A 22,167-nucleotide genomic window follows, 5' to 3' on the forward strand; every position below is an offset into this window, starting at 1 on the left:
TCGCCCCTTGAGACTAAACTTTTTCTTCTCCAGACGGAGGGAGTGCCCCCTTGTCCTTTCGGGGGGTTTAACCTGGAACAGTTTTTCTCCATATTTTTTGTATGGGCCATTTATATACTTATATACGTTTATCATATCCCCCCTTAAACGTCTCTTCTCAAGACTAAACAATTGTAACTCCTTTAATCGCTCCTCATAGCTAAGATGTTCCATGCCCCATATTAGTTTAGTCGCGCGTCTCTGCACCCTTTCCAACTCCGCAGTGTCCCTTTTATGGACAGGTGCCCAAAACTGAACAGCATATTCCAGGTGAGGCCGTACCAATGCTTTATAAAGGGGGAGTATTATGTCCCTGTCCCTCGAGTCCATGCCTCTTTTGATACATGACAATATCCTGCCGGCTTTGGAAGCAGCAGCCTGACATTGCATGCTATTCTGTAGTCTGTGATCTACAAGTACACCCAGATCCTTCTCTACCAGTGACTCTGCCAGTTTAATCCCCCCTAAGACATACGACGCATGCAGGTTATTAGTACCCAGATGCATAACTTTACATTTATCCACATTGAACCTCATTTGCCAAGTGGATGCCCAGACACTTAGTCTATCCAAGTCATCTTGTAACTTATGCACATCCTCTATAGACTGTACTGTGCTACAAAGCTTGGTGTCATCTGCAAAGATAGAAACAGAGCTGTTAATACCATCCTCTATATCATTGATAAATAAATTAAACAACAGCGGTCCCAGTACTGAACCTTGGGGTACACCACTAATAACCGGGGACCAATCAGAGTACGAATCATTGACCACCACTCTCTGGGTACGATCCATGAGCCAGTGTTCAATCCAGTTACAAACTAAAATTTCCAAACCCAAAGACCTTAACTTACCTGTCAGACGTCTATGAGGGACAGTATCAAACGCTTTAGCAAAATCCAGAAACATTATATCCACAGCCATTCCTCTGTCAAGGCTTCTACTCACCTCTTCATAAAAGCATTGTGTCTGCTTCTGCTGCAATTTTCCGAAATTGCTGTAAAAAACACAAATTTTTACAATGATTTTTTCCAAATTTGGTAAAACAACACCTTTTGTGCTGGGATATTAGGAAAATCAGAGCAAAAACTGAAAAAAAATAAAAATAAACGCAGCAAGAAACTTAATGTATGAGCCTCAAGGAAGGTATCTAATATATATCCTGAACAATAGGTATTAACCCCTTAATGATGCAGGACGTAAATGTACGTCCTGGTGTGTAATGTACGACCCGCCGGTAATGTACGACCCGCCGGTAATGGCACACATTAGCGATTGCGCTGATGCGTGCCATTAACCCCTCAGATGCCGTGATCAATACAGATCATGGCATCTGCAGCAGTGCGGTCACTAAAATGGATGATCGGATCGCCCACAGCGCTACCGTGGGGATTCGATCATCCAGAACGGCGAACAGAGGTCCCTTCACTTGCCTCCGCCGCCTTGTCCGAATGTTAATGATCCCATATGGTGAACAGTGTAAACGTACCGCAAATGTGGTACCAATAAAAAGTACAGATCACAGCACAAAAAATTAGCCCCATACCACCGCATGTATGGAAAAATTAAAAAGTTATAGGTTGTCAAAATAGAGGGATTTTAAATGTACTAATTTGGTTAAAAAGTTTGAGATTTTTTTAAAGCACAACAGTAATGGAAAAATATGTTATCATGGGTATTATTTTAATAACATTGACCCACAGAATAAAGAAAACATGTAATGTTTACCGTAAATTGTACAGCGTGAAAACGAAACCTTCCAAAATGAGCAAAACTGCGATTTTCTTATAAATTACCCCACACAAACAGTATTTTTTTGGTTGTGCCATACATTTTATGGAAAATTAGTGATGTCATTACAAAGGGCAACTGGTCGCACAAAAAACAAGCCCTCATACTTGTTTATGGATAAAAATATTAAAAAGTTATGATTTTTTGAAGGTGAGGAGGAAAAGCCAAAAATGCAAAAATAAAATTAGCCTTAGTCTCTCTGCTGACATCTCTGTCCATTTTAGGAACTGTCCGGAGCAGCATATGTTTTCTATGGGGATTTTCTCATACTCTGGACAGTTTTTAATAAGGGACAGAGGTGTTAGCAGAGAGCACTGTGCTCATTATGCCAGCAGAGAGCTTTGTGTTTCAAAAAGAAAAGAATTTCCTCTGTAGTATTCAGCAGCTAATAAGTACTGGAAGGATTAAGATTTTTTAACAGAAGTAATTTACAAATCTGTTTATCTTTCTGGCACCAGTTGATTAAAAAAAGTTTTCCACCGGAGTACCCCTTTCAGGCCCAAATGGGCTGAGTTTTTAAGGGGTTAATGTCATCCTATAGTTCACAGGAAGTCTGCTGACCCAGGACTGACCCCTTTCTCTGATACAATAAACCATGTCATTTTCTGTGAATCAGATGGCACTGTATGGCTAGTGATAGTAAGTGTACATGATATGGGGGGAATATATATATATAAATTTAAAAAAAAAAAAAAAGCATTCCGGGATTTTTATTTATTTTTCTTATATAATGTAGCATAGGTTATTATAAGAGAATAATGTAGAGGTTCTTGTGTATGCCTTTCTCTTACCTCTTTTTGCTGACATGGCACGCATGATCCATTTTGATCCATTTTGCTTTACAAATGCACAATGATGTGGGTTCTGTAATGCTGCCTACATCTCCCATGAATCCTCTGGCTTTGGCTGGGGTGTTTGATTAGTGCAGCTGGTTATCTCTTCAGGCTGCTGGTGCTGGAGATCACCCAGGTAAACTCATTACAGTCATAAGTAGGTAGGTGACAGTTCACACTGTGCAGTTATCTTGTAGTTTTCTTTTCTTACTTAAAGTAAGTTTTTTGAAGAAATATTGCAATGAGGAGTAAGTGATTTGACCTATATTCACAGTTGAGATATCTTATGAAGATTTGACGGCTGTGTTCACACGTTCAGTTTTTACTGCATTTTAGCTTTTTTTGCAGCGATTCTACAGAACGAGGGGAAAAATTACATACGTTTTTACCACATTTGGCACAATGGTGATACAGTCTCCATTTTTGCCATGATCTGGGGGAAATCACAGCAAAAACAGAAAAAAAACAGTTATACACCTATAGGTGTATAACTACTATATATATATATATATATATATATATATATATATATATATATATATATATATTCTGATCCTATAGAGATAGCAGATGGAGCTGGGAGCTGGTAGGAGGGGATCTGGTAGGTGATGCTGTCATCCTGTAGTAGCCTGACTTCCTGTTGTAGTCTGACCTGACATCCTGTTGTAACCAATAGGCATCGGAAGATTCAAACTGGTGATTACATGACCAAATTAGAGAAATAAAATACATAGATGCAGCTGTTCTGGAATAAAACAAATGGAGTTGTAGGATTAGTGATGAGGAGTGTACATGATATTGGCAAAAAAAACAAAAAAAATAGGAATGCTTTGTTAAAGGCGTACTCCACTGGCCAGCGTTCGGAACATTTAGTTCTGAATGCTGTGTGCGCATTGCGGGGGTCGGCCATGACCCCTCAATGCAAGTCTATGGGAGGGGGCGTGACAGACGGGACCCCCTCCCATATACTTGCATTGAGGGGGCATGGCCAACCCCCTGCACGCACACACAGCGTTCAGAACTAAATGTTCTGAACCCTTGCCAGTGGAGTAACCCTTTAAAGGGGTTTCCCATAGTTTTTCGCTGATGGCCTATACTTAGGATCTGATTACTGGGATTTGACTCCCAATACTCCCAAAAGCCAACTGACTGAGGGGGTCACTCTGCTTGTGTGAACGCTGTGACCTCTTCACTTTCTACTAGGCACAGTGCCGTACACGGGGTATCATTGAGGTGAATAGAATGAGCTGCAATAACAGGTACCCCTGCTTCCCAGTGTATGGCAGTGTGCCTGGTAGGAAGTGAAGAGTCTGTAGCAGTCACACAAGCACAGCGCCCCCTTAAATCAATTGGCGTTGGGGGGTGTCTGGAGCTGGACCCGCACCATTACGGATAATCCATCAAAAAATAGTCCTTTTCCTCTATGTAATTGGCCATTTTATTAAACATAACTTTCCCTCAATAAGATATGTTATAAAGATTTAAGATATGCCCATTTATTTGACAGTCCTGAATACTATAGGATAGGGTAAACCCAAATCTACCTCTTCTCTTATTTCAGATATTGAGCAAAGCATTGAACAGGAAGAAGCCATGAACCGCTCTTCTGCTGACCTGCGCATCCGAAAAACACAGGTGAGAAACGGAAACCCTATGAGGCAGCACTAATCATGAATTGGATTGTGAAATCTATATGTAATTCTGCAAAAAAAAGAAAACAGCAGGTCTGAATACGGTCTTATGCCCTTCAAATCTTTATATAGTTTAATACTTGTTTCTATCATTTATTCATGCTATACATCGTATTGTTGGAACTATACCAAATGCACCTCTAGACATTCAAGAAAAGTTGGCAGTAATGGCTAATTGTAGTTTTACAACAGCTAGAGGTCCACAGTTTGAAGACATAGGCTCTAGAGGTTTATTCCACAGATTTGTTTCAAAGACTTCATGACTTTTCAGGAGTCTAAGGCCAGATTAGCCGATTGGCAATGGGGTTCAACTGCACAGTGCACAGAGTTTTCGAGGTGGACTTTCTGTCCGGAAAATCCCTTCGAAAAATTCAGCCAGAACATTGAACTTGTTCAATGTTCTGGCGGATCTCTGCTCCACAGACATTGCCGTCTATTAGGACGGCAATGTCTGCGCGGTCCTAGCGCCGACTTATTCAGTTGGCGCTGGTAGGCGCTGCCCGCACTCGGTATCTCCAGATGGATTTTGTCCGATGTCCTAGTCACTGCCACAATACTGGAGTTAGGGAGTCACATGGAATTTACAGGACATTATGGAGGATCTATTTTGGACACTGTTAAATCTCACTGGGTAGTGGAAGTGACCAAACCATAGTCCTAAATTAAAGTAACGTTGACCATGTAAGGGTGCAGCTGTTTAATGCATTGATGTGAATAACTTTGGATGAACTCCAAACAGGAACATCAAAGGACATCCCAACTTTGGTAAGGTCTTGGCTGTATAGGAGTAGTAAACATTGTACTTTGTTCTTTGGCTTGAACAGATTTTTTAACCCATTCATATGTCGGACAGGTAGTGGATTTTGCATTAACCTCCAATTGATGTTTGGCTAATATTTGCCTTGGTATAATGCAATGCAGCTATAATATATTTAGGGAACACTATAATGTTTTGCCTGTACATGGCGTGACCAGGCAACTGCATGCTAAACATGTAAGTCCTTTACAGAACACCGTATCCTCATACACTCTCGTAGTGTTGCGCAGTTTAGCAGCTCTTATTATGAAAACAAGAAACTATTGATTTTCTTTAAACTCTGATTTCTTCTTAGCACTCAACATTGTCTCGCAAGTTTGTAGAGGTGATGTCTGAATACAATGCTACTCAGTCAGATTACCGTGAACGCTGCAAAGGCCGTATCCAGAGGCAGCTTGAAATCAGTAAGTTTTTGGATTTTTTTTACCTGTCTATAACAAAACAAGCTCCAATTCATAGAATTATTGGGTTCTTATTTGATTTTTATATGTAAAATACTGTAAAGCTCAAGCCAAGCAATAGAAATTCGTGCATTTAGTCATTGTAATCATAAGACACTTACAGTTAAACTATGTGTGTTTTTTTTTTTGTGTACAGGAGTAGGGAGTCCAGCGATATACAGAAGTCACTGCTCCTGTATAACTTTCTGTGGTGTGCTATGCTCATACTTAAAGGGGTACTCCGGTACCACAGTTTTATGGTTATCTAGCCTGTTTGCAGTGAGTTTAGCACTTTTGTAATTCACATGTTATACATCTGTCCACAGCATATATGTTTTTTACTGACCTCTTTTCTGTGAAGGAAGTTCAGTAGTTTTCTGGTTGCTTTTGACTGTTGTCCACACCTGCGGCCATGTTTGTTCACTGTTGTGGACAAGACGTCAGTGCTGCAGGCATTGCTGTTTTTTCTTCTCCTGCAATGGTTTCGCCCCTTTTCCACACCACTGTAATGAATATTCATTGAATTGTTTGGGAGGATGGATATCTCCTCCCGCTGTCAGCCTGCCCTGCGCCTGACTCACAATGTACATAACCCCTTCCCCCCATGAGGACCGTGCGCCCGCGGGGGGAATCGGGGGTATCAGCTATCATGATTCCCCCCGCTGGTGCTCTGTCAGCTTCTCACCCGCAGTTCCCACATCAGGGAATGAATTGTCAGCCGCAGCGCGCTGTCCCCACATTAGGGAACTAATGATATGTGACCCGCGGGCGCCGCTCTGCTTCCTGCCCTTCCACCCACCTCTCACCCCCCCAAAGCGATGTCCCCGCAAGGGTTAAAGGACATCTGTACTGCTAAATTTTCCATATTCCTGTGCCTGGCTGCAAAAATAAACAAAATAAACTTTGACTCATCTTCCAGCGTTCCCCCGTTGCTACGGTAATGGCCTCACGGTCACGGGAACGTCACACAGCCTATGTCCCACCTCTGCCGGTGATAGGCTGAGCACACTGCCATGTAAGGAGCCTTAGCAGTGTCATGTAGGGAGCTTTTTACATGACAGTGCGCTCAACCTATCACTGGCCAAGGCGGGATATCGCTGCGGCTGGCGATAGGCTGACGGCTCTGTGACGTTCCCGTGACTGCGAGGCCGTTACCGTAGCAATGGGGGAACGCTGGAAGGTGAGTCAAAGTTTATTTTGTTTATTTTTGCAGCCGGGCACAGGAATATGGAAAATTTAGTAGTACAGATGTCCTTTGACCCTTGCGGGGACATCGCTTTGGGGGGGGGGGGGGGTGAGAGGGGGGTGGAAGGGCAGGAAGCAGATCAGCGCCCGTGGGTCACATATGTTCCCTAATGTGGGGACAGCGCTGCGGCTTACAATTAATTGAGGGGGAGGGGGGGGAGAGCAGCGCCCTCTGGTCACATAAGATCAGTTCCCCCCACTGACTATTCATTCCCTGATGTGGGGACTGTGGAGTGACAGTGGGTGGGATGAGTATACTAATGAGCAGGGCAGGGAAAGAGAGTGCTAAAGGGGAAAGAAAGAAAAAGCCACCCACAAACAGGGCTGGGCGGAAACGCAAAACAAGCTGGGCAGGGCGCTGAAAGAGGCGACAGGCTACAAGGCATGCTGAGAGCTGTCGTTTCTAAAACAAAGGCAAAACGGAAATAGATGCTACACTACATGGACACACTTGTGCAAAGAATGGAAAAGGAAGACAAACAAAGAGCAAGCACGAGACCAGAGATAACAAGAAAACTTACCCCTTTAAGTGTACCAAGAAAACATATTAATGTGCTGCCAATTTGGCGGACACTACTAAGGAAACGTAGAACATTTTTTTGCAGATTTTTCACATAGTGGGGTCATCATGCCCTCAACCACCGTGATGTAGAAGAGTTGAGTGTATGTGCCAAAAAATGCAGCAGTATTTTAGTATGTAGGGCTCAACAAAGGGCCCAACACTTTATAACGCTTTATAATTACAGCTGTGAAATCGAAAAAAATAGGTCTGGTTTGTGAGCCATAAAACAGATAAATTTGGCTGTTCCCTAAAATGGCCAAATAACCTGTTTGCGCGCACAGCCTAAAAGGAATTTTTTCAAATATGGGTTGTAAGTAATTGCACATCACTATGGTATAGCATAGCTTTCTTCATCCACTTTGAACATCTTCTTTCCCTTATAGTTTTCTGACTAGTGGTCTGACACCCCCAGTAATCGCCAGAAAGAAGGGTCTGCTGCATGGGTACAGCGCTGGCCCTGGTAGATTTTTGTAGTTCTCTGCACAGCATCCAGTCAGGAACAGTGTTGTGTTATAAAATATGGTATAATTTTTTTGGGAAAATAAATGATCCTTGTAGGTTATTATGAGCAACTGCAAATTTGTTTCTTTCCAACAATTATTTTTATAAATCTCTCAACAGATCACTACTGTTGTATAAAAGTCATTATCGCTCATTTACATTGAAATTACCTTAAAATATACTTATCTTCATCTATAAATGCAACTTTAGAATGGACAGCAAGTTTCAAAGTCTCATATCTATACAGGATAAATTATATATCTAGAACAGCTGTCAGGTTACAATTATTTATATGATTATCTACAATGACTTTTGTGGATGTGGAGAGGTTTAGTGCATTGTAAGGTTCCAGAGGTCATGTGACTCTCAGACAGCTTAGGAGATGTCTGATGATTTTCATGAAGGAGTCATCATCCCACCCCACAGCTTATATTTATAGTGACAGTCTGCTCCGAGCATGACAGAGGCAGGAAGAAGAGGAGATGGAGGAATATCTCTCGGGGTTGGATGTGCCCTTGAGTTCTGCCAGAGGTTGTTCTATGATTTGCAGGACTAGCCTATTATTTCTATAGGAAATGAGAAGTGTCCTATTTGCTAATACATGAGAGCACCAGAAAGTTAGAAGACTAATAGGTACATGATACATCACCCCGCCGGCTATAGCTGGCTCCTGTCAATGTTGTTGATTTAGATCCTATGTTGGAAAGATAGAGAAAGCAAGAAGATCACCATGTCCTACTTTTAGATTGTCTAAATGGAGATTTAGGATTGTCATTTTTTTATGTCAACATGTCTGGAGTTAACAAGGATTAAGTGGACCTGCAACTTGGAATTACTATTTTATGCGCTCTTTAGTCTTTATAGTGGTTATTTACAGAGCTGACATCAGAAATTTTGGGGCCCCTTACACAGCTTAAAGCCTTGCATCCCCCCCCCCACAGAGGCCCACCCCAAAATCCACCCCCAATGACCTGTCTGCCATCTTCCCAGTCATCTATAAGAAAAGTATTTTTTAAATACAGGAAAATAAAAACAAGAGCCAATCAGTTCAATGAGTAATGAAGGAGGAAATATTATCCCCATACATATTACTATCAAACTGTTATTGACCAAATTCTGTATACTGAGACCAATTTTACCAATAATATCAGTATACAAGGAGGAATGTTCTCAACATATGTATTACCATCCTACTGACCAAATCCTGTATACTGAGACCAATATCACCAAAAATACCAGTATACAAGGAGGAATATTATCACTATACATAATACCATCATAGTGTTACTGACCAAATCCTGTATACTGAGGCTCACATTACTAATAATAATATCGCCACACCATGACCACTACTATTGCAGCACATTTCCCACCTCTTCTCTACCCCCAAATAATGCCCCCAATGTGCCCTGCATAGTATGAGGGAGTAAGTGAGTATGTTGGGGGGAAAGAGTCAGGGCATTGGTTGGTGGTGGATAGGTAATTTTCCCTCCCCTATTAGGTAATGCCCCCAGTAGGTAGATAAGCAATCCCCCCTCTAAGATAGAAGCCCCTAGTAGGTCTGTAATGCCTCCAGTAGGTAGGTAGGTAATGCCTCCAGTAATGCTCCAAGGTAGGTAATGCCCCCAGTAGGTAGGTGGTGGGTGATGCTCCCAGTAGGTAAGTAGTAGGCAATGCCACTATAGATAGTAGGTAATGCCCCCAGTAGGTAGGAGGTCATGCCCCCAGTAGGTAGTAGGTAATGCCCTCAGGTAGGTAATAGTAGTGGACCCCAGTACCAAAGCTATAGAAATTTATAATTAAGCTGATGTTTATCATTCATGAAAGTAGGAATCATTTCCATATCTACAAGATAAGTATCAAAAAGTTAAAGGAGTAGTGCAGCAGTATGTAACTTATCCCCTATCCGCAGGATAGGGGATAAGTGTTTGATCGCGGGGGTCTGACCGCTGGGACCACCTGAAGCTATTGCTCCTGACATCGACCTCACTGAGGTGGACAGACACGCCCCCTTAATTCAGCTCTATGGGAGAGGTGGGGATGCATGAAGGCGGCGTCTCAGCCTCTCCTTTAGAGACACATGGGGAGAGCCGCGGCAGAGTCGGGGCCCCATACAGGAGATCGCAGGGGGTTGTAGTTTAACAAAGCCACCGGAACCCAGGTAAGTATTTATGGGGGTGGGGGGAATAGTACCCATAGCTGCTCTTCGCCCTGACGGCACTGAGTTACACATCTCTTCCTATCTGTTTATAGGGATAAACACATCACTATGGGCCACTGGGGTGGAGAAGCACCCCCATGTTTAGTTACCTGGCTACCGTTTCATGCTTCTTGCAATTTTGCCCCCTTAAAACAGATGACAAGTTCCCTTTAAAAGAAAAATGGCATGCACAGGTAGCTGCTATGACAGCAGTTCATTGCTGGGCTTCCTACCATCATGGCCCTGTAGCATTTGCTTGCCTGCCTCTACAGTGGATACACACTGGCAAGCAACAACATAACTTGATTATGCCCCGAGAAACTAATATGTATGTACATAAATTTCTCCATATATTTTAGAAAAATTCTTATTTCCTTTGCAATGATTAGGCAGAAGTAAGAAGGTAGAATATGTCCTTACTTGTAGCAGATGACACATGCCACAATCTGGACCATCCATCTGGCTGTGAATTGTGGCCTGTGGTCCTTATTACTTTGCATAATTAAAGTTTTGTCTACAGTGATAAAACAAATATAAAATAGATTCATTATTATTGATGTTATTTATATTTTGTTGATACATGTATAGTAAAATATATGTCACAGATTTAGTAGATGCTAGTATATGACATCTCTATGACATGAATATGACAACTATAATCCACCACAACTAGTAGTAATTTATAAAAAAAAAAATTTTTAATAAATTATAAAAGTTAATTAGAGCTGTGGAGTGTGTAATCTTGTTAAAGGGGTACTCCGCCCCTAGACATCTTATCCCCTATCCAAAGGATTGCCGCGGTCCCGCTGCTGGGGACCCACAGGATCCCTGCTGCGGCACTGCGCTATCATTACAGCACAGAGCGAGTTTGCTCTGCACGTAATGTCGGGCAATACAGGGGCCGGAGCATCGTTACATCACGGCCCCGGCCCTCGGGACGTCACGGCCCGCCCCTTTCAATACAAGTCTATGGGAGGGGGCATGGCAGTCGTCACGCCCCATGCCATAGACTTGCATTAAGGGGACGGGCCGTGATGTCACGAGGGGCGGAGCCATGACGTCACGCTGCTCCGTCCCCTGTATCGCCCGTCATTACGCACAGAGTGAACTCGCTCTGTGCTGTAATGATAGCGCAGTGCCGCAGCGGGGGTCCCCAGCAGCGGGACCGCGGCGATAAGATGTCTAGGGCGGAGTACCCCTTTAACTATCAGGGCAGTTTTTTTTTACCTACGGTTGCAAGAAAGGGTAAGTGAATGCAATGTAACTAAACTTAAACACATAGACAGTTGTACTGTTAATGACTTGTACAGAGCACACTGAGTAAACATCCACAGTTTAGGGGAAAACGAATTAAACCATTGAAATCATTAAAGAGTACCTGTCATCAAACCATATTTTCTAAACAAACTCAGATTAAATACCCTAACTGCTCCTAACACCCCTCCTGCCGTTAAAAATTTTGCCCGAGCTTTAAAAAGCTCTGTGTCATACCTTTCCCCTTGCTCAGATTGTGTGAGCTCCCGGCAGGAGAAAGCGGGATGTTCCCTAGTAGGCGCGACGTCACTGAAGCCTGCGGTAGCTGTGCCTTCCTGAGTTTGGTCTCCTGCCAGGCTGGGAGGAGACCAAACTGTTTGATTTGCGCAGGGCACAGAACAGAGCCACCTAGTGACCATTTTTTTCAATCACATTATAAAGATTGAGAATTTTAACACCGAGTAAATAACAAAGTGTCTTATAATTACATAAGGAACAATATATTAAAACTTTAATTTGGTGACAGGTACTCTCTAACATTTGGACTGTTGGGAAGAAACTTTCACCATTCCTTGGTGCAAATGTGTTACTAGTTTATCAGTATTTTTGGAATGCTTATAATGCACAGCCCTCTTCAGGTCAAACCACACCATCTTGCCAGGGTAAAGGTCAGGACAAATCATCTTTTTCTATCATATATTAGTTCATCTATTCCTCAATGCCTCCCCGACATTTCTTTTTTTTTTTTTAGTTACTCCACTGGAATTAGAAAGGTTAATATTTTGCCAAGATGCACAACATATAAAAAGTTTTTGAATCTAACAGTGCCTATTTAACTTTTCTTTCTGTCTGTAGAAATTAGTGTCTGAAACTTTGTAAAATCTAGGTGGTTTGGGGGGAAACTAAATATATATTGTATTTTTTAACCAACAACATTTTTCCTTCATAGTGTCTATTCATGAACACCATTCTTATAGTGGACACATGATCAGGGACTTTTTTATAGAGTCATCTATCGGCCTTTTCATGTTACCCTTAAAGGGGTATTCCGTTGCTCAGTGTTTGGAACAAAATGTTCCAAGGGCTGGAGCCGGCGCCGGGAGCTTGTGACATCATAGCACGCACTCTTCATGATGTCACACCTCGCCCCCTCAATGCAAGTCTATGGAAGGGGGCGAGGTGTGATGTCACGAAGGGTGGGGCTATGACATCACAAGCTCAAGTCGCCGGCTCTAGCGTTCGGAACAGTTTAAAATGCTGAGCAGCCCTTTAGTACTCCTTTAAGTATTTTCTCACCACTCTCAAGCTTGTCTATTGTGCTCTTGGGACGATCTTACAGGACACCCACTCTTTGGGAGAATAGCAACCATTCTTAAAAAAAAGTTCTGTAGACAATTTGTCTAACCATGGATTGATTTATACAATGCTTTTATAGTATTTCCAGCTTCATACATCTCTATAACATGGCTTTTAAAATCTAAGTTGTTTCCATGAAGGCATGGTTCACACTAACCAGTTTTTTTTGGCAACAACGGATTTGACAGTAACAAGGCTTTGTGTGCTTTTAATGGGAGAAACACCAATGAGACTTCCAATCTCTTCTCAGTATATACAATGTACAACTGTTTGTAAGTTTAGTTAGATTGTGTTATTGTGAGGCAGATAAGGTATGTAGGGTTTGTAGCAGAGCCGACCATAGTGTCCATTAACATGTACGTGACTCAGTGTATAAATTAGTTGAGTCTGTAAGTAGTCCTCAAAAAGCAAAATATACATACATCTTGTTTTTGTGTATACTCAGCTGGGAGAACCACAACAAGTGAAGAGCTGGAGGACATGTTGGAAAGCGGAAACCCAGCCATCTTCTCATCAGGGGTATGTTCCCTCTAATTTAATTAAACGTATAGATTGTGCTTCTATGCGGCGACCAGAAGAAATTGTTCCGCAGGTTCATCCTCCCATCTGTACAGAACATGTGCTGTTCCACTTTTGGTTGCATAATAAACTTTGCTGTTTCCTTTCCGTATAGTGTGAGAGCAGCAGCTTTTTACAACAACATGATTTGGTGACATATCCTGTATGATATGTTTACACTATGTGTGTGTATGTGTGGATACAGTTATGTTGTGATATTGGCCCAGATTTATCAATCTGTTTGAAACTGGTTTTGCCCATAGTAACTACAGCTCAGTTGTCATTTTACCATAGCTCCATAGAATATAGAGGCTAAGCTGTGATTGGTTGTTATGAGTAAAACCAGACAGTTTTGGTTTAAAAAAGATTGATAAATCTGGGCCATTGGGTTTTAATCCTAAAAGGGTAATCCCACCCTTAAAAAAAACCTTAGAGAGGTACACCGCCCCTAGACATCTTATCCCCTATCCAAAGGATAGGGGATAAGATGTCTAATCACGGTGGACCCCGCGATCTCGGCTGCGGCACCTCAGACATCTAGTGCATGGAGCAAATTTTGCTCCATGCCGATGACTGGTGATGACATCACAGTCGAGCGCCGCTCGAAACTTCTCGACCACGCCCCCTCAATGCAAGTCTATGGGAGGGGGTGTGACGGCGCTGCACCTGATGCTCTAAACGAATGCCGGGTGCAGCAGTGAAATCCCAGGGGTCCCCAGAGGCGGGACCCCAGTAATCCAACATCTTATCCACTATCCTTTGGATAGGGGATAAAATGTCTACAGGCAGAGTACCCCTTTAATGTCACCTGTCCAATCCTGCCCAATACACCGCAGAAGCTCCAGTTGGCTCCACAGGTCTCTATTTACGTGCAGCTGACACATGACCATAATAAAGTCTAGAGGCCCAACTGAAGAAATTTTCTCTGTATAGGCAACATATTACCAGCCCGTGGTGGTTGTGTCATCCATAGTGACATCATTTCTGCATGCCATAGTTGGCAACTGTGGCCAGGTGATGTGCCATTAGTACGGATGACACTTCAGCACCAAAATCATTGAGGGCCCAGAAAAATTCTTCACATATATGTCACCACAACCTACTTCCGAAGTATATCACTGTAATAAAGTAGTCCCTCAACTTACAATGGCCTCAGCATACAATATTTTTAACATTCAATGTTACGGACAGTCCAGATCTGCGAAACATGTGAATGGCTGGAAGAACTGACTTATCAGAATATCAGAATGGGCATTTCACTGGTAAAACACCTGTATTACTCAATGCATGCACTCACTAGCTGGGCGGTAGCGCCTCTCTACAGTACAGGGAGGTATTACATGTTCTCTACTACTCTTTACCTGTGCTAGGGTTAGCTGCTTCTTTGACACTATCCTGTGAAAATAGAGTGCTTCAGTACTTGCTTTATACACAGATCAGCTGTAACATTGATTATCTCATGACAATAGTAAATCTCCAGGGCTGGTGTATGTTAGACATCAAGTATATAGTCAGTTTTTGAAGGTGATGTCTTGGAAGCAGGAAAAAAAGGGAAAGTATAAGTATCTGTGTGACTTTGACAATAGTCAAGTTGTAATGGCTAGACAACTAGGCCAGAGCATTCCCAAAACGTCTTGTGGCTATTTGTGGTATGCAGTGACTTTTACCTTTCAAAAGAAATCCAAAGAAAGACAACTGTTGAAGTAATAACAGAGTCAGGGTCATGGGCTGGGGGGAGGCAAGGTCATTAATGTGGGTGGACTTTGCTACTGTAGCACAAATTACTTTAAACGTTATTACTGGCTATACTAGAAAGATGTCAGAACATGTTCAGCACCTTAAGGCATTCACCTTGTTGCATATCGGTCAGCATTGATAGTTCAGAGTGCCCATGTAGTCAACTGCCAAAAAGTCGGCAAGGGGTATGTGAGCATCAAAACTCCACCATGGGGCTATAGGTTGTCTGGTTTGACAAACCATGTTAGGGTGGTTTCACACCACGTTTTGTACTTACTGTTCCCGTATATGGCTGGGAGGAGGGGGCGGGGCTTAATCACGGCGCCCGCACTCAGCCGTATAGGGGAACAGTATTTAATGCATGTCTATGAGCCGACCGGAGTGAACCGCAGCCTCCGGTCAGCTGCGTTTTCGGCCGTATGCGGTTTCCCGAACGCAGGCAAAAACGTGGTCGACCGCGTTTTTGCCTACGGTCGGGAAATGCATACGGCCGAAAACGCAGCCGACCGGAGGCTGCGGTTCACTCCGGTCGGCTCATAGACATGCATTAAATACTGTTCCCCTATACGGCTGAGTGCGGGCCCCCCTCCTCCCAGCCGTATACGGGAACCGTAAGTACAAGACGTGGTGTGAAACCACCCTTAGTTTTACAGTACACGAATAGCTTGGTGCATGTGTGCTGCTTATCAAGTAAAAAATGGCATTTGGATTCTCCTTGGGAATAAAGCAAGCAAGCAGAGCAATGTAATGCCCAGAGCAATGTAATGCCCAGAGCAATGTTTTGCTGGAAAACCTTGGTTCTTGGCATTCATGTAGATGTTACTTTGACACATGCCACTTACCTAAGCATTGTTACAAACCATTTACACCTCTTCTTGGCAACAGCATTCTGCAAAGGCATTGGCCGTTTTCTGCATGATAATGCACTCTGCTACACTGCAGACATTGTCCAAAAATGGTACGTGGTTAAAGAGTTCAAGCTGTTGACCTCCAAAGTCCCAACATCTCAGTTTGATGAAACATCTGTGGGGTGTACTATAAAAAAAAAAAAAGGGACCGATCTAGAGAGACCCCAGCCCTCATGTCTATGGTGCAAGCCACATGAGATAATAGGTTTCCATTCTTATTCTTTCAGATCATCATGGACTCTAACATTACAAAGCAAGCTCTGAATGAGATTGAAACTCGACACAGTGAAATCATCAAGCTGGAAAACAGCATTCGGGAGCTGCACGATATGTTTATGGACATGGCAATGCTTGTAGAGAGTCAGGTGCGTAAAAACTTATGTCCATTTTTAATCTGTATTATGGTCAAGAGGGGCAGCCCATATCTAAACTCTATAGTGTATTGTAGTATACTAATAAACCTCCCCATATTTTTTTTACTGTAATATTATATAGGCTTAATATTGCATTTGTCGGGTAAAGATATCTATATAGACATACAATGGAGGTGCTCTGGTGAACAATTTGCACTTGGGCATTGGGTTTCTCACCCTCCCTCCTGTCTTTACCTCCCATGCTGCATGTGGGATGAGCGCTCAGCTGGTAGGTACAAACTTTGTACATGTTGTGTTTTTTTAGTGTTTGTTTTGTGACTATCTGACTCCAAGCTAAAACTATAGCCTATGTGTCCTGTTTTCATGGCAATAGATAGTTGTGACTCATATACGTTGTTTGCATGCCTTCTACTCAATACATAATACACAAATGGGCTTCATCGCTATTATGTCTTGATTGACATTCACATAAAACCAAATTGTAGAAGTACATTTCTAATTTTATTTAAAGTACAATGTCATAGAGTTCCAAACATTTTGTGTGGTATGACACATTCTAAAGTAAAATGTAAAGCTCTAGATAGATGTAAATTCAATGGTATGCCAAAGTTTTCTACATACTTGCCCATTTTTATATAGATAAGATTGGAACACACCAAAACTAGCACTTTTTGGAAGGGTTTCCATGAACTCTGTCCCTTTTGTGGCCTGGATACTATACTAGGAAATTGTTCACTCCCTGGTATATAAGTAAAGGTTGTCCTTGGATTTTATGCACATGGCCATGACCAGAATCAGTATTGTACGGGACTCAAACATGGCGCCTATAGTCTGTTATAAGCCAACATTGTACAGTGAGTGCAGCTTTTGTCATCCGTTCCTTGCTTTGCTGCCTTTCTAGCTTTCCTGTTTCAACTTCTTGTTCTTTTCTAGAATCTTACTATATTATATTATAGAACTCACTAGTTTTGTTGTCTCAATGCAGGTTAAAGCTGATCGGAGCAAGTGGGGCTGAAAGTCACCACAGAAGAACAGGTAACATGCAAGTGATGAAGATTTAACAGCAAAGTATTAAGTAACTCTTTTTCTGGCCCTCTTCTGTTATCCCTTGCTCACTTTTCCTGTATCACTTTCTCCTTCTCTATCTTCTTGCTATGGTCTTCTTCTATATCCTGGACATGTCTTCTATGTACTCTTTCTCACATCTTTTCTACATTGTGTCTTTCATATCCAACTCTGTTGGTCATTTGAATGTTTGCGTGACCTTCTTGTCTCTGCTTCTCTGCCTGGATTGTGCTTTAAATCTTCTACTTTCTCCATGCTCGGTCCTTGCCTTGTTCTCTGTAAACCATGTCTTCGATATGAATTTCATACTCGCACTAAATAATGCATGCTTACTCTCTGCCATGAACATGGCTATGGCCACTCGCACGTGTCTGATCTCGTATGTCGCTTTTTATGTATTTTTCCAACTTTTCTGTGTTACTTTCTCTCTCTTGATGTCTTCCAAACTTCTCTGGCTCCTTCTTTTTGGCCTCTTCTGTTTCTCCTTTTCCTTGCCCCTTCTTTCTACACACCATCAGGGAGAGATGATTGACCGCATTGAGTATAATGTGGAACATTCTGTGGATTATGTGGAAAGAGCCGTGTCTGACACCAAAAAAGCCGTCAAGTACCAAAGTAAAGCCAGAAGGGTAAGGATCTTCTCTTTTACACACTCTTGGCTACAGTCATAGCTAGACTTTTCTTTACAAAGGGTAAAGATTTCGTTTCCTGCCCAATCCTTGCATCCAGTACTTTCTAAGTTGTGTTCTCAGGAAAAGAGTGAAAACACCATTCTGAAGTCAGGGAGCCCAATATGAGATCTACCTGTCTGCTCCACCAACCACTCCTGCTTGGTTAATATGGTAGTTGCACTCAGCTATAGGATACCAGCAAAGTCATTACTGAGACCTGAGAACTATCTTAACTCAGTAACCAGTAACCCAGCTATTTTCTCCAACATCTGTCATAGATAGATTCCACCATATTTGACAGAAAAAGTAGCATTACAAGTAAAGCTGTTTTCCATCAAAATTATGAACACTGCTAGAGCCCAGTGGACATTATTATAGGTTAGCAGGGTCCGTCAGGCACTAGTGGTGTCCTGTCATACGATGGATCCAATAGATATAACACAATTTCTAAGCCAAACTTTGATCAACATAGAACCCTTAGGGTATGTTCACACCTTGGAATTTCCATTCGGAATACCACATTGGAATTCTGTACAGAGAGTCCGCAGCTGCAGTGTCCCATTGTATTCAATGGGATTCTGATGCACTGTGCACATAGCGTAATTTCCTCACCAGATGTTTCTGGCTTGGAAATTCCAATTTCCGTATACGCAGAAAGAATGAACCTGTCCATTCTTTCTGCGGACTCCGCATGGAATGCATTCCCGTGCGTTCCTAGTGCCGCCATGTTTTGCCGGCACCCGCAGTCTGCGGAATGTCCGCACGAAAAATCTCTGTGTGCGCCGGCATAACATAACCTGTCCATTCTTTCTGCAGACTTCGCACGGACTACACTGCCATCTGAGACGGTGCATTCCTGTGCGTTCCTCCACACAGAGATTTTTCGTGCAGACATTCTGGGGTGTGAACATAGCCTAGATTTTGTCATGACAATGCATGATTTAAAACAGTGGTGCCCATCCTTTTTTGCTCAGATACCAATTTGTGGTAACACAATTCATAGCATAATACCAATGTACATAAAGTAGATAAACCATTTCAGCATTTTTTCTTTGTATTAAAGATAATTAAGCTTACTAAACCCTTTAGAAACTTATGGTGACACCTAATATCTTGTTTCCTGTAGAAGAAGATCATGATCATTATCTGCTGTGTGGTGCTTGGGATTGTCATTGCATCAACGTTTGGAGGAATATTTGGATAGAGGAGCCACAAATTGCATGTTCTGGACATAGCAGGGAATATGCGGTAAACAGTGCAAGCCGCTATTGAAGTTTGGGAAGTGACAGCGAAAACACGCTTCCCAAGAGGAGAGCCCCTCTGCATGACTACCCTGTGTGTAACCCAGCGCACGTACCCAGGGACAGACTGTTTACTGCGGGAGGGGGAGGAAGGGGTTTTAAAAAAGCCAGACCACTGACTTGGAATTGGATGCAAAGCAATTCCCGTGCTTCCTCCCTCCAAGAAGAGCATTCTCCAGCAATGGTGGACCCGGCTTGGTGCTTTTAGGGATCAATATAGGGTTATTGCGCTGCCTTTATATTCTGTCCCCGTGCCCACCAGATGCCTTTTGGGTTGGAGAAGGATCTGTCTCTACCACAGCCAACTAGACACCAGTGTTGGGCCAAAGTGCCAAGCAGAACCAATTTTTTTCCACCACATTCCTCCCCCTCTGAACAAAAAATAACTTGGGACAGCGCGCTGGGACAGACCATGTTGGCCTCCCCTTTGCATGACAGGGGTTCAGTGTTTGGGTAAACATTTTAAGGTTGGAATATGTTTTGTGTGATCCTCGCCCTTTTTCAACACCTCTCCAGGAGAGCGGCACAATCCCATTTTTTTGTATCATGTGCATACATTTCCTTTTGTAAATTGTGTGAGCAAGGTGTCCACCTGTGTGTGTATATGTCTCTCTGAACCACATATGCAGATGAATCTATGTGTGAGGAGACTCCTGTGTACTGGAAGCTGTGGAGATGTCACGGTGGGGCGGGGCAGAACCATCCAGTTGAGTTCGCGATGGTAAACCAAGCCCTGAGGTGCCTTACGGCTCGTGCCAGTCGGGAGTTAACCCCTTTTTAGAGCTAGGAGAGTCTCTGTATTTTCCCAACTCTGAAGGGATTAATCACCAGCATGCTTTGTGAGGAGAGTTTTTATATTTGGTGTTATATCTTCCTGGTGTATTTTGTCTGCAGCCCACCTGTGGCATTTAATAAATGACGTGAGTTTCGGGACATTCAACGTCTCCTGATTTATTGTTCCAATTGTTAATGAACCTGAAGGGGGTCCGGCAAAAAACAACTTATCCTCTCTCCACAGGATAGGAGATAAGTGTCTGATTGCGGGGGTCCGGCCACTGGGGCCCCCACAATACCCTGCCCTGCTCCCCGGCTCTCTGGGAAGAGCGTGTGCTACAGACGGCACGCACTCCATTCATTCTCTATTAGCGTGCCGAAGAGACTACGATGCTCCATTAGAAATGAATGGAGTCGGGGGGGCCTGTGGATAGGGGAGAAGTTGTTTTTCGCCAGACTACCCCTTTAAGAGAGTACTGATTCTCCATGCAGAAATCAAGGAAAAAGGTTGTAGAGCTTTAAGGGTGTATTCACATGTTCAGTATCCTGAGCAGAATTGATGCGCAGCATTTGAAGCTCATTTAGTTTAAATAAAAAATCTGCAGCATAAAATCCTGCGTATCAAACATGAGCAGAATACTGTGCGTGAGAATAGACCCTCAATGGGTATTCCAGGATTGTTTTCAGACATTGAGCCCATGATGCCATGTTATAATACTGTGTAATATACTTCACATTGTCCCATTTTCATGCACAGGGCCCACACCTAGGGTTGCCACCTGGCCGGTATTTTACAGGCACAGCTGGTATTTTGGCCACCCTGTCAGTACTTTTATATAAAAAATACCATGCTATGGGCAGTATTTATCCAACCAATCCTCCAGCTTAAGGAATGTTGCACCATATATTATACCAGTGTTTCCCAACCAGAGCTCCTCCAGCTGTTACAAAACTACAACTCCTAGCATGCCGGGACAGCCGTTGGCTGTCCGGGCATGATGGGACTTGTAGTTTTGCAACAGCTGGAGCCACCCCTGGTTGGGAAACACTGACCTATACTATATACTACTATATAGTCCAACATGCTGGGAGTTGTAGCTTTCGTCTGGGGTAGCTGCTGAGCCACAGGCTGTATCAGGTCATCAGCGCAAACCACCAATCAAAGACAGGGAAATGGAGATATCCAAAGCATTATTTGCCACACAACGCGTTTCGAGGTGTTAGAGCCTCTTCATCAGATGTAGAGGCTTGATGTATAACATGGACAGCGTAGAAACATTTATAGAGGTATTTTGGCACCCAATTCTTAGGCTCCACCCACTGGGTGTTACATAAAAAGACAGGTATACATCATAAAACAACAAACAGTTGAATAAGAGTAAATAAAGAAGAATTATGTTAAAATATACATAGCAATAATAATAGGGTATCCCCAGATGGTTAAAAAAACATAAGAATAAAATCATAGAAACAACAGTGTGTACGGAGCAGGGATAAAGGAGTGCATGCGCTCAAATCAGTGAAAGATGTGCTCTCTCCGGTCAGAGGACCGGAGCGGGATGTAGTGCGCATGCGCTAACTGCACAAGATGGTAGTGATGATTAGTAAGCCGTGCAGTGCGGGCAGCACACAGTAAAAGGTTGCAACAAGCTTGTAATGGTGGCAATAGAGTGGAACAAGCAGAATAATTTTGGACCAAAATAGGTAATAGGTGATTAGCGATTACAGTATAGAGTAAAGAAATCTAAATCAACTGGATACAAGAAAAAACGGACCAGGAGGGGAGTGTGATATTTAAGAATGGGCAAGCTGGGGGCATATGAATGGAAAGCACATGTAAGGGCAGCTACGATATTGAGGGACTATATAAGGTAGTATGGTTGCCCAACCATACTACCTTATATATTCACTCAAAAACAAGTCATATGTTACTCAGTACCTAATCCTGATATTGTGCATATAATTTTTATGTGTCTATGAACTATATATCCAGAGATAAAAGCATTTATCTGCTGCTGAGTTACTTTTTCATTTTGCTGGCTGGAGGGGG

General features: G+C 42.8%; 1 protein-coding gene across 4 annotated transcripts in view; it reads left to right on the forward strand.

Moving 5' to 3' along the window:
- STX1A (syntaxin 1A) overlaps window positions 1–20,278 on the forward strand; it is a 190,834-nt gene extending 170,556 nt beyond the window's left edge. For 3 of the 4 annotated variants that reach the window (XM_056558631.1, XM_056558632.1, XM_056558630.1), the window contains 6 exons: window positions 4,225–4,298; window positions 5,467–5,575; window positions 13,175–13,248; window positions 16,160–16,297; window positions 17,890–18,000; window positions 19,169–20,278. In XM_056558631.1, the coding sequence (XP_056414606.1) occupies window positions 4,225–4,298; window positions 5,467–5,575; window positions 13,175–13,248; window positions 16,160–16,297; window positions 17,890–18,000; window positions 19,169–19,246 (584 nt within the window). In that variant the 3' untranslated portion in view covers window positions 19,247–20,278. Of the gene's footprint in view, window positions 1–4,224; window positions 4,299–5,466; window positions 5,576–13,174; window positions 13,249–16,159; window positions 16,298–17,291; window positions 17,342–17,889; window positions 18,001–19,168 lie in introns of all 4 variants that reach the window. The other variant, XR_008888975.1, reaches the window with a different exon arrangement.
- Window positions 20,279–22,167: the final 1,889 nt, after the last annotated feature.

Source organism: Hyla sarda, chromosome 2 (assembly GCF_029499605.1).
Source record: "Hyla sarda isolate aHylSar1 chromosome 2, aHylSar1.hap1, whole genome shotgun sequence".
In the NCBI taxonomy this organism is placed as follows: Eukaryota; Metazoa; Chordata; class Amphibia; order Anura; family Hylidae; genus Hyla; species Hyla sarda.